The 13,886-nt window shown below is 40.3% G+C and overlaps 1 protein-coding gene and 1 long non-coding RNA gene across 2 annotated transcripts in view; one reads left to right on the top strand and one right to left on the bottom strand.

The window, feature by feature from the left end:
• LOC143737995 (uncharacterized) overlaps window positions 1–4,510 on the bottom strand; it is a 32,755-nt gene extending 28,245 nt beyond the window's left edge. The window contains exon 1 of the long non-coding RNA XR_013203798.1: window positions 4,429–4,510. This is a non-coding gene — a long non-coding RNA (uncharacterized LOC143737995). The remainder of the gene's footprint in view (window positions 1–4,428) is intronic.
• Window positions 4,511–7,910: 3,400 nt separating this feature from the next.
• The window catches only part of slc29a1b (solute carrier family 29 member 1b), an 11,152-nt gene continuing 5,176 nt past the window's right edge, over window positions 7,911–13,886 (top strand). The window contains exons 1-10 of the mRNA XM_077229828.1: window positions 7,911–7,950; window positions 8,604–8,676; window positions 9,389–9,470; window positions 9,641–9,810; window positions 10,878–11,017; window positions 11,917–12,051; window positions 12,638–12,735; window positions 12,819–12,900; window positions 12,989–13,056; window positions 13,122–13,230. Of these exons, the coding sequence (XP_077085943.1) occupies window positions 8,651–8,676; window positions 9,389–9,470; window positions 9,641–9,810; window positions 10,878–11,017; window positions 11,917–12,051; window positions 12,638–12,735; window positions 12,819–12,900; window positions 12,989–13,056; window positions 13,122–13,230 (910 nt within the window). The 5' untranslated portion in view covers window positions 7,911–7,950; window positions 8,604–8,650. The remainder of the gene's footprint in view (window positions 7,951–8,603; window positions 8,677–9,388; window positions 9,471–9,640; window positions 9,811–10,877; window positions 11,018–11,916; window positions 12,052–12,637; window positions 12,736–12,818; window positions 12,901–12,988; window positions 13,057–13,121; window positions 13,231–13,886) is intronic.

The following is a 13,886-nucleotide window of genomic DNA, read 5'->3' as shown; positions in this document are numbered from 1 at the left end:
ACTTTGCCTTCCTAGGAAGTCAGTCCCACGCCAGGCGCCCCCTGTGCGTTTGCCTAACCCACCGGCCACGGGACGACAGTTTCATCAGGGCAGAGAAAAGCCCCGCAACAAACCACCCCCTCGGCAACATAACCCAGCACCTACACACAAGCACTGGGGTAAGCCCGCTCCCGCCGCGGCCGCGGCCGGGAGACCTGCGAATTCCAACCCCACCGACTCGAAACGCAAGCGGCCTGCCTGATGTTCAGCCGATGGGGGCTTCGAGTCCATGTTCACGGGCCGCAAGCCCTTCGGACTCCCCTCCTCTTCTAGGACCCCCGTCCAAAAAACCCAGGGGGTCCCGCGGATGGGTCAGCTCTCCGTGTGTAAACGAGACTGCCCAGCTCGTGTGTTCGAGAGATGTGTGTTTTCCCCCCACGTTCAGGGGGCCCTTTGTAAGGGAAAGTTTAAGCTCAGTGACACCACACTGCCCACACTCTGTTCCCCTCACTCTCTCAATAAAGGCTTCGGCCCCAGTGTTTGCCCAACACAAAACACACAAAACACAAAAAAATACGAATCAAATGAATTCGTTTCGGCGGGAAAACCTCTCTCCGCAGAGAGAATTCATCTCACTGCAGAGAGAGGAAATCCCCCCGAACCCCTGCATGTCGCCTCTAGTGTACCCACTAGATGGCGCCATTGCATCACAAATAAACCTGTCGGTCTCACACAGCTCCGCTCTGGCCCGAGCGGGAGCTCTCGCGAGTCACGAAGCGGCTTGGCGAACCGTTTCAGCTCCCGAGTGGGTGATGCGTACAGTAATGCAGGGTTACAGATTGCAATTCGCAGTAAAACCCCCGCATTTCAACGGCATTCTCTTTTCTCACACGGAAGAGAACGCCTCTCACATTCTGAAAGAGGAAATTTCATCTCTCTTAAACAAGGGAGCGATTCAGGTGGTACCTCCCAATCTGATGAACCAGGGTTTTTATTCCCGTTATTTTCTGGTCCCGAAAAAAGGCGGCTCTCTCCGCCCTATCTTGGACCTTCGAGTGTTGAACAAACATTTGAGGAAATACAATTTCAGAATGCTGACACAAGGCGCACTCGCCCGTGCCATAAAACAGAACGACTGGTTCACATCAGTCGATCTGAAAGATGCTTTCTTTCACATAAGCATCTATCCTCCGCACAGGAAGTTTCTTCGTTTCGCCTACCAGGGCATATGTTACGAATTCACAGTTCTTCCGTTTGGACTCAGTTTGAGTCCCCGGTCTTTCTGTCTGTGCGCGGAGGCGGGCTTAGCACCTCTGAGAATATCAGGTCTGAGAATCCTGACTTATATAGACGATTGGCTCATCATAGCCGAATCAAAGGAGAAGGTGTTGCAGGACACCGACCGTGTGCTCGCGCACATCACATCGCTCGGGTTTCAAGTGAATGTGAGCAAGAGCAATTTCACGCCCAGTCAGAATGTCATTTTCTTGGGCTTGGAGTTGAATTCGGTCTCCATGCGAGCGCGCCTCTCTCAAGAGCGCGTTCGCTCTCTGATGAACTGTCTGACGCAGTTCAGAGAAGGGGCGAAAGTGCAATATCGCACATGTCTCAGGCTACAGGGTCTCATGGCTTCATCCACCCAAGTTGTGCCATTGGGACTTCTGAGGATGAGGGCGTTCATGAAATGGGTCTTGTCACTACATTTCAGCCCGATTCGCGACCTTTGCCGCTCGGTAACAGTGACACGCGCCTGCTCGGCGACCTTGCGCCACTGGGAGAGCGAGAACTTTTACGCACGGGGAACCCCTCTGGGGGCGGTTACGATGCGGAAAGTTGTGACGACAGATGCGTCCTTGACAGGCTGGGGTGCCACCCAGGAGGGCAGAACGGTGAACGGTCTGTGGCCAAACAGACTACGTTCAGCGCACATAAACTATTTAGAGCTTTTAACCATTTGGAAAGCTCTGAATCATTTTCTGCCTCGCCTGCAGGGACATCACGTTCTAGTACGGTGCGACAATACCACGGCTGTGGCTTATATCAACCGTCAGGGCGGCATGCGCTCGTCGAAACTCCACGCTCTAGCTTACAAGCTTTTGGTGTGGAGCAGACGGGTTTTCCTGTCGTTACGCGCAACTCACGTTCCGGGCATTCTGAACAGAGGTGCGGATCTGCTATCAAGGGGAAACCCAATCTACGGAGATTGGCGTCTTCACCCTCAGATAGTGGAAATGCTATGGATGAGATTCGGACGGGCGAGCGTAGATCTATTCGCCTCGCGCGAAAACTACCATTGTCCTATGTTCTTCTCTCTAAGGGACATGGACGCGCCCCTCGGGGTAGACGCACTGGCCCACCCATGGCCCAGAGTGCTCCTGTATGCTTTTCCTCCCCTGTGCCTGATAATTCCCTCATTGGCCAGGGTGAGAGAGCAGGGCCTGTCTCTCATTCTGATAGCACCCAGGTGGCCCAAGGCACCATGGCTGGCGGAGATAATTCCTCTGTTATACGCCGAGCCGTGGCGCCTTCCCGTTCGCACGGATCTATTGTCCCAAGCCAACGGGGAGATTTACCACCCCCACCCGGACAGGGTGGCTCTCTGGGCCTGGCCCGTGAGAGGACGAACCTGAACGCACTTGGGCTTTCGCCGCGTGTGGTCGCCACTATTCAGAATGCCAGGGCCGTCCCTACACGGTCCTTATATGGCTGTAAGTGGCACGTGTTCGAAGGGTGGTGCGATGGGCGCGGTCTCACATCTTATCAGTGCTCAGTTCCTGATATTTTGTGTTTCCTTCAGGACCTCATGGAAAAAGGGAGGTCTTTTTCCACCATTAAGGTCTATTTGGCTGCGATTTCAGCCTGTCATGTGGGTTTTGAGGGCTCTACTGTCGGGCAGCACCCTCTAATCCGCAGATTCATGAAGGGTGCACGCCGCTCGTTGCCAGTCATCAGGAGAACTGTTCCGGAATGGGACCTCTCCATGGTGCTGGAAGCACTGTCTCAACATCCTTTTGAGCCCCTGGGGAGTATTTCCCTTAAGCTGCTGTCCTTCAAGACAGCTTTGCTCTTGGCCTTGGCATCTGCCAAACGTGTCAGTGAGCTACATGCACTCTCGGTTCACCCCTCGTGCACTAAGTTCTCCCTCAGTGGAGATAAGGTTTCCCTTAAGCCTAACCCGGCCTTCATGCCGAAGTGCTTCCCTGCGTTCACTTCGGAGGTGTTGGAGCTGTCCGCTTTTCACCCTCCACCTTTTACCTCTCTGGAGGATCAGAGGCTGAATGCTCTGTGTCCAGTCCGTGCTTTACAGGCTTATATGACCAGGACCAGCGCTTTCCGGAAGAGCGACCAGCTCTTTGTTTCATGGGCCCCTCCGCACAGAGGGAGTCCCATATCGAAGCAACGCCTCTCACATTGGGTTGTGGGCGCTATAACTATGGCTTATGAAGCAAAGGGAGTGCAGCCCCCAAGGGGCATCAGAGCTCATTCCACAAGGGGCTTAGCCGCCTCTTGGGCTTTGTTTAGGGGAGTGTCACTGCAGGACATCTGCTCCGCTGCCAGTTGGGCTTCTCCTCATACCTTTGTGCGTTACTACCGGCTGGATGTCACCAGAACCTCGGTAGCACATTCGGTTTTAGGGGTTGGGTCTTCTTAGCTCTTCCCTGTACCCTGTTGAAACCAATAAGAGTGAATGGCCCGGCTGGTCATGTTCATTCTTGCCACCAAACATTTACTTCCCGTTATGGGTTTAGTTTATGTGCCTTGGTGGGTTGGGGGTACTTTCATGTATTTGTCTCATGCATGCTTCATGTCCTGCGTGTCCACAGCAGTCGGTGTGGCGTCACCTTTGCAGGTTCATGATTAATGGACGTGTCAGGCACCGCCTCCCCGGGGTGACCGTCTTTCTCTGGCTTTCAGAACCTCACTGTGAGTGTATTGGGCAATCGGGGAGCTGTCCATGTCTCTCCCATAGGTGGATCTCGAACACGAGATGATGAAAGAGAACAATAGGTTACTATCGTAACCCCGGTTCTCTGAAACATCGAGTGGAGAGATCCACCAGCTTTGCCCCGCTTGCTGCACGAGAAGCGAATATACTTACTGAGGAATAGCAGCGCGCCCAGATGTTATATGCCCTTAGGTGAGGGGGTGTGGCCTCACCTGGCATTGGCTGCGCGCTTCTGTCTGTCTAGCCAGACTTGGTGCAATTGGATGCTTCTGCAGAGGTCAGGTACGGATGCCCTTCCCATAGGTGGATCTCTCCACTCGATGTTTCAGAGAACCGGGGTTACGATAGTAACCTATTGCTTTGCTAAAGTTAATTTCAGTCAAAGATCCCCTCAAGAGAAAACAATCATATTTGGACGCCACTAGTTTAGTTAAAACAAACTTTACCTGTAACAAACTCATGCGAAGAAGAGAAAATGCAGAAATGATTCAGAATATTTTTACCTTTGTTGTCGTTGCATCGGTCAAGAAACACTCGAAGTCCTCAGATCACTGATGAGTTTTCTTTCATTGATTTCAGTGACGATAATCATGGCGATGACAGATGGCCTCATGGGATTTGTAGTCTCATAGGGTAGCTATTGTAGTTTCATAAATATTATATTTATATTTTATCTTTAACTATATAACGGAGCATTCACGCTATGAATACTGATTGGTCAATAGTGTTCTCGTCTAAAATACTGGCACCATAGCAGCTGAATAAATAATAATAAACCTTAATTAATTTGCTTATTAAAAGCAGTTTAATAATAGGCTAACGAGTGGCCCAAATTAATAATGTAATAATTTATATTTTTAATAATTAAGTACCACGTTATATTACATTATTATTTATTTTTAGTATATTATTTCTTACTAGTATAAAAAATGATCGTGATTTTAACGGTAAAAGACTGTAAAAATGCTACAGTGCAAAACTGTTAATTGGTTAACAGAAAGTTTCCTTGCTATATACGGTAAATAACTGTGATAGATCTAATGGTACATTTAATGTAATTTTACTGTAAAATACCGTTAAATCTACAGTTTTTGAAAGTGAAAAAGAAAACTCAATGTATAATTTACAGTGAAAAAACGTAAATTGACATTCCCACAATTCCCTGCGTGACACTTCACATTTGAAGTATTTTTGTTGAAATAACCATGTTTCTTCATAATTTTTTTCTAATCAGTTATGTACATTAGGGTTTTATGTTACATTTAATGTTGTTAAATTAATGTTTATTGCATTTTTTAAAATGTGTGTGTGTTACAATGATGGTGTTTAATGTTTGTGTGAATAACACTGTGCAGCTTCTACATAATATTATTAATTATCTTGTGGAAAAACTGTTTGTGATGAGCTTTGACTGATCATGTGATTCTCATCATTGTAGTAATGATTGTTGGTTGTCAGTGTATTACAATGTTACAAAACAGGAATTAATACTTCAATAGGTCCGTAAATTAATATTATATCAGATAATAAAATACGGTTTATTACTGTATATTTTAAGTTAAACTGTAAAACCAATAACGTTGCTACCGTGTTTTTGACGGTAAAGTTCTGGCAACCACAGCTGCTGGTTTTTTACCGTAAAAATTACGTTTTATTTTTATTCAATGGATATTACAGTATTTTCCTATATACTCCTCCACGAAGTTGTTTCACTGCAGGGTGAGGCGGCACCGCTTGCTGTAATTCACTTGTTTTCCACGGATGGTTTTGCGAAGCTGTATTTCTGCTTGTCAGCTCTTATCTGCAAAAACATTTCTGTGGGGAAAAAAATCTGTGACTGGATTTTTTCCATCATACATAACTTATGCAATGTTCTTTTCCCATGATAATACCAGCACATCAAGTCATATCACACATTCTTCTTGCCTGTTGGAGAAGTCGTCACCTTTATAAAGGGATTTGTTTTGAAGCCTCTATCTCTGTGAGGTTGAATGCCTGGTACAGCAGAAGTGGAGAGTTCATGTGTGTGTGTGAGTGGAACCAGAGCCTCAGGACACACACACACACACACACACACGGGCTGTGAAAACAACACATTTCATTTTAGAGACCTCAGCTGAACTGACAGCATTACTCATGATCATGACCGGTGGAGAAAAGACTCACTTCCCATATCGGCATAGGTCTCGTGATTAGCTCGTGATTAGCAGTTTCGTTCTTGAGGCCTTGTATATCCAGTGACTGACAGTTTTCATATCCAGTGACATGCATTATCATTTTACAATACAAACCCCAGTGGAGAAGCGGTAAGAAGTTGCATCTTACACCATTGGGACGTGTCACTAAAACTTGTGAAATGCATCATGGAAACTGGCAGCAAGCGTTCAGAAAAGTGTGATGCCGGCTCTTGATGATATAGGATTGTAAACGTGTCAAAACATTCAAGCAACTCCAGAAAGAATGCATGTTCACACTGTTAAAAAACTGGGTAACACTTTATTTTACAGTGTCCTTGTTACATATGTTACATGTACTTACCGTAGTAATAACAGTAAATTATGCATAATTACATGCAACTAACCCTCAACCAAAGTACATGTAGTTAAGTATTATTACTCAGTACTTAAATATATAATTTCTCTGTAACAATGACACCTTAAAATAAAGTGTGGCCAAAATTTTTTTTATTTCTTATTACATAATTCCATAAAATTATTTGTGAAATATTGAGAACCATATTAAATTATAAATTAAATTATAGGCCTATATATGTTTATTTAGACAGAGTTAATTTCTGATTCTGATTACTTGTTTTTGCTCCCGTCTAACACACCGATAACAGACACACACACACCTGTGGATCTTCCTCAACTGTTGTGAATGTTGGTTTATCTTGCGCTGGCCATTATTACACTTATAATGACACCTCATGGCATGCATTATGCAAAGCTAAAGGTTTACCGTAACAGATGTGACTGTTATTCTGTGTGTTTCCTAGAATGCGCAGATCAACAACATACAGTACATGCCACTAACTGACTACAAAACAATCCCTATTTGTCAATATGTTTAATTGTTTTGTCTTTTTCACCAAATTATAGGCTATTTATTAATTATGTGTCACAATTACGTCAGTTTATCTGCTGAAATCTGTCTGGAGGAGTTATGAAATGTTCTGCAACATCTTCAGTGGCACATCACGCAATCAAGTTTTGGTGGTACATGAAAACAGGTGTTGTGCCACTAATACAGTGTATGTGCCAATGCCTTCTGTGTGTAAGATGCCACTGAATGTATACATCTACTGGCCCAGTGGGATAATTTAGATATCTTTTGTTGTTATAAATAAATAAATAAACAAATTATACATACAAATAATATTAAAGGTACAGTATGTAACGCTTAGCCCTCTAGTGGTAAAAAACAAAACTGCACTTTGCATTTTGCAGAAGAACATTGTTTTGGTTGTGCTTTAGTGGAGGCTGGAGATTTAGCAGCTCGATGTCAACCTTTTCACTCGTTGTGACAACTAACCTCTCACCACACACACACACACACACACACACACACACACGCACGCACGCACGCACGCACGCACGCACACACACACACACACACACACACACACATTTAGGAACAAGGATTGATGATGAATTGACAAATTATTTAAATTTTGTTAATTTAAAAAAAAGACATTTTGCATACTGTCACTTTAATATAAATATTAAATAAAAAAAGAACAATTTACTTTTGATTTCTTCTGCAAATGTAAGCTCTATGCTCCATTGTTGAGACATTTCCCACTGAATTTCAGTGGTTTAGTTGTTTTGCAGACGTGTTTCAGTAGTGTTTTTGTGTGTCTGGATGTTGCGGGTGTAAAAGCTCAGATAAGCTCCGTTATCAGTTTTGAAACCCTGCAGTCCCTCATTACATATGCATGAGGAGGGCGGAGTCACATAAAGCTAGTAAAGTCTCCGTCAGCTGCACTGTGTGAACAAACATTGGTGTAAGAGCTGCATACCAGGGTCAGTAAGTTTTTCACTTCACTTTTTTATTGCAATTATTTACAGTGACTGTGAAACCTTTGATATGTCTCTTTGAGCTGGTTAGTTAAGATTGAAAGTTATGGAATAACTTTTTTTTTGAAATTTTTGTTTATATCCTTGCATGATACATGGCATGTGTTTATCATTCTATAAAATTTTGTATGTGATATAGTTCTAATTATGATTCCTTTACTTCTACAGTCTAAGGATGAAATATTAGTCCGATTTCATCTCAAAAGTTAAAAAAAGAAAGAAAATAAGAAATGATAGGCCAAGTTTGCATAAGAAAATCAAGCTTGTTGAAATACTATTTATTTATTTGTTTGCTTTTAGTTTTGATTTAAACTTAGAAATAACTGAAATGAAAGGTTTTTAAAAAATTGAACGTTTTGTTATATTCTTGAATGATATATGGTATCTATTCCTTATTCTAACTTGTCTTTTTTATGTAAATGTTGTTGTTATATGCTATATTATGCATGTTAGAATTATGAGTATACTTACAGTACATTATATTCTTATTTAGTCTATGTTGCTTTAATGAATAGCTATTAGAAAGTGATATTTCTTTCAATGAACGCTTTCTCACCTTTTCTTTGTCATGTATCTGAACATGTCCATGTTCCTTCCAGGAGCTTGACAATAAAATCCAGTGTCATTTTTCCTGAATCTCACAGACATGGACCCTCAGGTGCCCAAAGACAAGTGAGTTGAACATCAGTTTTAGGATTATCTCGCTGTTTTGCCAGTCCTTCTGATGTAAATGAACACCGAGACAGATAACAAGAACAAACGGGTGATTTTAAAACAAAATGCTGAATCTGTTTAAGAGTAGCACCAGATGTGCAGCGGCATGTTTATTGACATCACATCTTTAACTCTTTCCCTGCCATTGACGGGAGTTTCTGTTTTCAGTGTTATACAGTAGGAGACACTATTACTGTACACATCTACTGAAAGAGTTCAGAATATCCTGATCAAAACACAGGAGAAGAAGAAGCAGAAACAAGCATTGCTGAGCATATGTAAAATAACACGATCATCAAACATTAATCCGCATATAAATCAAAACTGCGTAACATTACTGAATGAAATGTTGATCCCATGAAGAGGAAACGATGATCGACTCATCTGGACGAAGACTTTGACAAAAACACAATTTTATATATTTTTTTTAACAATTTATCCGATTATTGTCCAAAACGTACCAACATTCAAGTGTTGATTAAAATAGAATGCACGAAGCTCGAATAGAATGTTTGTTTGTTTGTTTACAAGAAAGAAAGAGAAAAACACTGACAGGGAAAGAGTTAATGTCCTCAAAGTAGCTCCATTGTATTCTGTAGTCGTAACGAAAAAACATTCACATTTCAACAACAGTGAAATATTGAGATTCCTGTGGCTCTTCTTGCGACAGATATAATGGCGTGTGGTGGATCTTCTTCATGCTGGGTTTGGGAACTCTTCTGCCGTGGAACTTCTTCATGACAGCCACAATGGTAATTCGCACTTTCATCACATAAGCTACTTTGCGTGAGAAGATATTGCTTTTTTCTCCATGCATGCAAACGACCAGAAATGCTGACTAAGTGTTGCAAAACTGCAAAAGCAACCGCTCTCTCATAAACAGACGACACACATGTCTCCTTTTTAACTGTGTATCCTGTAGTATTTCACCAGTCGTCTTGCAGACCCTGTAAGTGAAGCAAACTTCTCAGTCAACGCGACAGAAGAAGCTCCACGAAGCGTCTTACAGGCCAAGTTTAATAATGTGATGACTCTGTGTGCGATGGTTCCTCTGCTGGCCTTCACCTGCCTCAACTCAGTCCTTCACCAGAGGTGACACACACTCTTACACTCACAGGAGCTCAGGATTCACGAACAGGATTACTAATGCAGAGCTTCAGCTAACGGAGGCTTTCAAGTGTCAAAGTCAAAACTAAGAACATAAGAAATTAGTATGCATAAAGAAAATGAACCTTGATTTATGATCTATCTATCTATCTATCTATCTATCTATCTATCGATCTATCTATCTATCTATCTATCTATCTATCTATCTATCTATCTATCTATCTATCTATCTCTCTATCTATTATCTATCTATCTATCTATCTATCTATCTATCTATCTATCTATCTATCTATCTATCTATCTATCTATCTATCTATCTCTCTATCTATTATCTATCTATCTATCTATCTATCTATCTATCTATCTATCTATCTATCTATCTATTATCTATCTATCTATCTATCTATCTATCTATCTATCTATCTCTCTATCTATTATCTATCTATCTATCTATCTATTATCTATCTATCTATCTATCTATCTATCTATCTATCTATTATCTATCTATCTATCTATCTATCTATCTATCTATCTATCTATCTATCTATCTATCTATCTATCTATTATCTATCTATCTATCTATCTATCTATCTATCTATCTATCTATCTATCTATCTATCTATCTATCTATCTATCTATCTATCTATCTGTCTTTCTGTCTATATATCCATCTATCCATTCATCCATCCATCCAAATAAATATTTTATAAGTAAATATTTGATTTTATTTCAATTTTTTTATTTATTTCAATTTTTTTTATGTATTTGTTTCAATATCATTGTTTGTTTCAATATATTTATTTATTTAAATTATTATTTATTTATTGCATTGTGACATTATTATTTTTTAATGGCAATTAAACTCAATTTACCATTAAATTCGCAGAGAAAAAGTTCTTCAAAATAGGCTTGATTTTCTTTATGGAACATACATCAAATATAATATATGAAAATATATTTTATATTTTTTTCCTTTTTGAGTCATTGCCAGCCTGACATGTCCTTGACCATATCTGTGATCTTCGGCTCTAAACTGAGGTTTGCACCTGCAGAATTCCTCAGAAGATCCGGATCGCAGGGAGTCTGATGGCCATCCTGCTGGTGTTTCTGCTGACCGCCATCCTGGTGAAAGTAGAGCTGGAGCCGCTGGCGTTCTTCATCATCACCATGATCAAAATCATCTGCATCAACTGTGAGGCTCCACGGCCAGTGCATGCTGCCATTCACACTCAAACTCACACTCACTTATTTGTTGCTTATTTAAATCAACATGAAATTTGATATAGAATAATTAAGTCTAATAACTTGCTCAACCTCTTTTTCACTGTGAAATATGTTATGGAAGCAGAAACCCAGCTAACAGGGATTCTGTAGATCTGACTCTGTGAGAATATAGTTTTAATTAATTCTTTTCGTTGCATGGCACACATTAACATTACAGTACAGAACGGCTCTTTCAACATATTATCCTCCTGAACATTGTATAAGCATTCGTACATCTCATGTGTCGTTGAACGGAAGAGAGTCTCGGGCGTAAACGTCACATGCTTTTAATTTTCCCGGTAAAAACGACCTGAGTTGGATGCCTACCTAACACTTTTTAAATGTTACTAATCTCAGAATGTTCCGTGAATATTCAAAAGTAACATTTCAAAAATGGAATGTTTCCTTAGCATTCACATAACCAAGAATAAAAAGTTTTTAGATTTTTCTTTTTTAATTACGTTTCGAATGTTCATAGAAACATTATCAAAACGTTCTAAGAATATATTTGTGTTAGCAGGGTGAGTTGTGAATGTCGTTTTCTTGATTGTGTATATTTGAAGGTGTGTAAAACCGCATGTGATGTTGTTGAGCTCAATGAGCTCATTGTTTCTGCCTTTAAATAATACATTGTTTATATTAATACATTTTTAGCTAACTGTGATTTTGTATATGTGCATTTCTGAAATACATAACTTAGACAGTTTCCTCTGATAACAGATCACTCTAAATTATAATGTGGACATTTTCTGTAAAGCTGCTTTGAAACGATGAGTATTGTGAAAAGCGCTGTACAAATAAACGTGAATTGATTTGTTTTGTTCCCAGCGTTCGGAGCCGTCCTGCAGGGAAGTCTCTTCGGGATGGCCGGACTCCTCCCAGCTTCATACACAACACCCATCATGAGCGGACAAGGACTCGCAGGAACCTTCGCTGCGTTCTCCATGATCTGTGCCATCGCCAGTGAGTCACAACACATCATTTCAATCTGCAAAACTAATGCATCTACGGTGCAAGACTCTTTACAACTCAAGTGACTCATCCTTTTATTGAAGAATAAATATAAGCACTTAAACAAAAATACAAGCTTCACATTTTCCACCATAATCAAAAGATTTGATATTTTAGGGAAATGGTAACACTTTACAATAAGGTGCATTAGTTAATATATTAACTAACATGAACTAACAAAGAGTAATTCATGTGTTACTGTATTAGTTAATATTTGTTAACGTTAGTTAATTCACATTCAGATGTTCATTGTTAGTTCACAGTGCATTAACTAATGTTAACAAATACAACCTTTGATTTGAATAATGTAATAGTAAATGATCAAATTAATATTAACTAATATTAATAAATGCTGTAGACGTATTGTTCATTCTCAGTTCATGTTAACTAAGTTAGTTAACTAATGTGTAGTGTTACTAGGAAAACTAATGTGAGTGCATTAAAACAAAGCCATAAATATAACAGATGCATTCAAGATTGAACATTCCTTTAATTTTATGATGTAAAACATGCATATGAAGCTGTCTGTGTGTCTCAGGCGGTTCTGCTATACAGGACAGCGCGTTCGGATACTTCATCACAGCGTGTGCCGTCATCGCTCTCGCAATCGCATCATATGTGGCCCTTCCTAAACTGGTAAATCTGAGCGTCTGGAAACTCTGAATGCGTTGATTTAAAGCAGAAACGTTTGCAACATGTGTGCTGTTTCTCTCCTGTAGGCGTTCTTTCAGTATTATCAGGAGAGTCAGAACAACACACCCGCTGAGGATGAAGAGAACAAGATGGATCTGCTGAAGAAAGGTGACGTCAGCTAATGCAGATCAGATGTTGCTGCAAAACCTGTCGGAATATTATCAAGTCAAACACTGATTTGAAATTGTACTCGTAGATCAGCGACAGCAAAGCGCTGGAGAAGACGACAAACAAACACCGTCCATGTTTAGCATCTTTAAGAAGGTAAACGCAGCACTTAAAACATTAAACATTAGCAAAAGCATATGCATCAATATTTCTGTGTTCAGATCTGGGTCATGGCCGTCTCGGTGTGTTTTGCCTTCACGGTCACTATCGGCACGTTTCCTGCGGTCACTGTGGATGTGAGATCGAGCATCGCAGGAGGAGGAGTGTGGGGTGAGTGTGTGTGTGTGAGTGTGTGTGTGATTCACTCCACATCAACTGAAGCCCGTTTACAACACATGACTATAAAAAAAAAAGAGCATGCTCGCGGAAATCATAATTATGACATAAAAAGTCAACATTACGAGATAAAAAGTCAATTATGGAATACTAAGTCATAATTATGATGATACATGATCATTATTTATTAAATAAAAATGTCACTGTCATCATGAGATTAAAAAGGTGAAATTATGACATAATTATGATAAAAAGTGAAAATCATGACACTAAAACTATATGACAATTATGAGATAAAAAGTCAAAATTCTGACATACTAAAACTATGATATGACAATTATGACATACTGTCATTATGAGATTAAAAAGGTGAATTTGACATAAAAGACACAATTATGACATCATGAGATAAAAAGCCAATGACATACCATGTCAATTTTGTCATAATGTCACATTTTATTGACAGTCAATTATGACATACCAAGTCATAATTATGAGATAAAAAGTAAAAATTTAGATGATTTGAACATAATGTCATAATTATGACATACTAAGTCATAACTATTTGACAAAAAAGTAAAAATTATGAGATAAAAAAGGTGAAATTATGACATAGAAAGTCCTAATTTTGACATTTGATCTCATATTTA

Source organism: Siphateles boraxobius, unplaced genomic scaffold, assembly GCF_051911475.1.
Source record: "Siphateles boraxobius isolate OS27281-9 unplaced genomic scaffold, OSU_SipBor_1 135, whole genome shotgun sequence".
NCBI classification, from domain to species: Eukaryota; Metazoa; Chordata; class Actinopteri; order Cypriniformes; family Leuciscidae; genus Siphateles; species Siphateles boraxobius.
The sequence above is the reverse complement of the archived record's forward strand: the minus strand, read 5'-3'. Positions and strand labels throughout refer to the sequence as shown.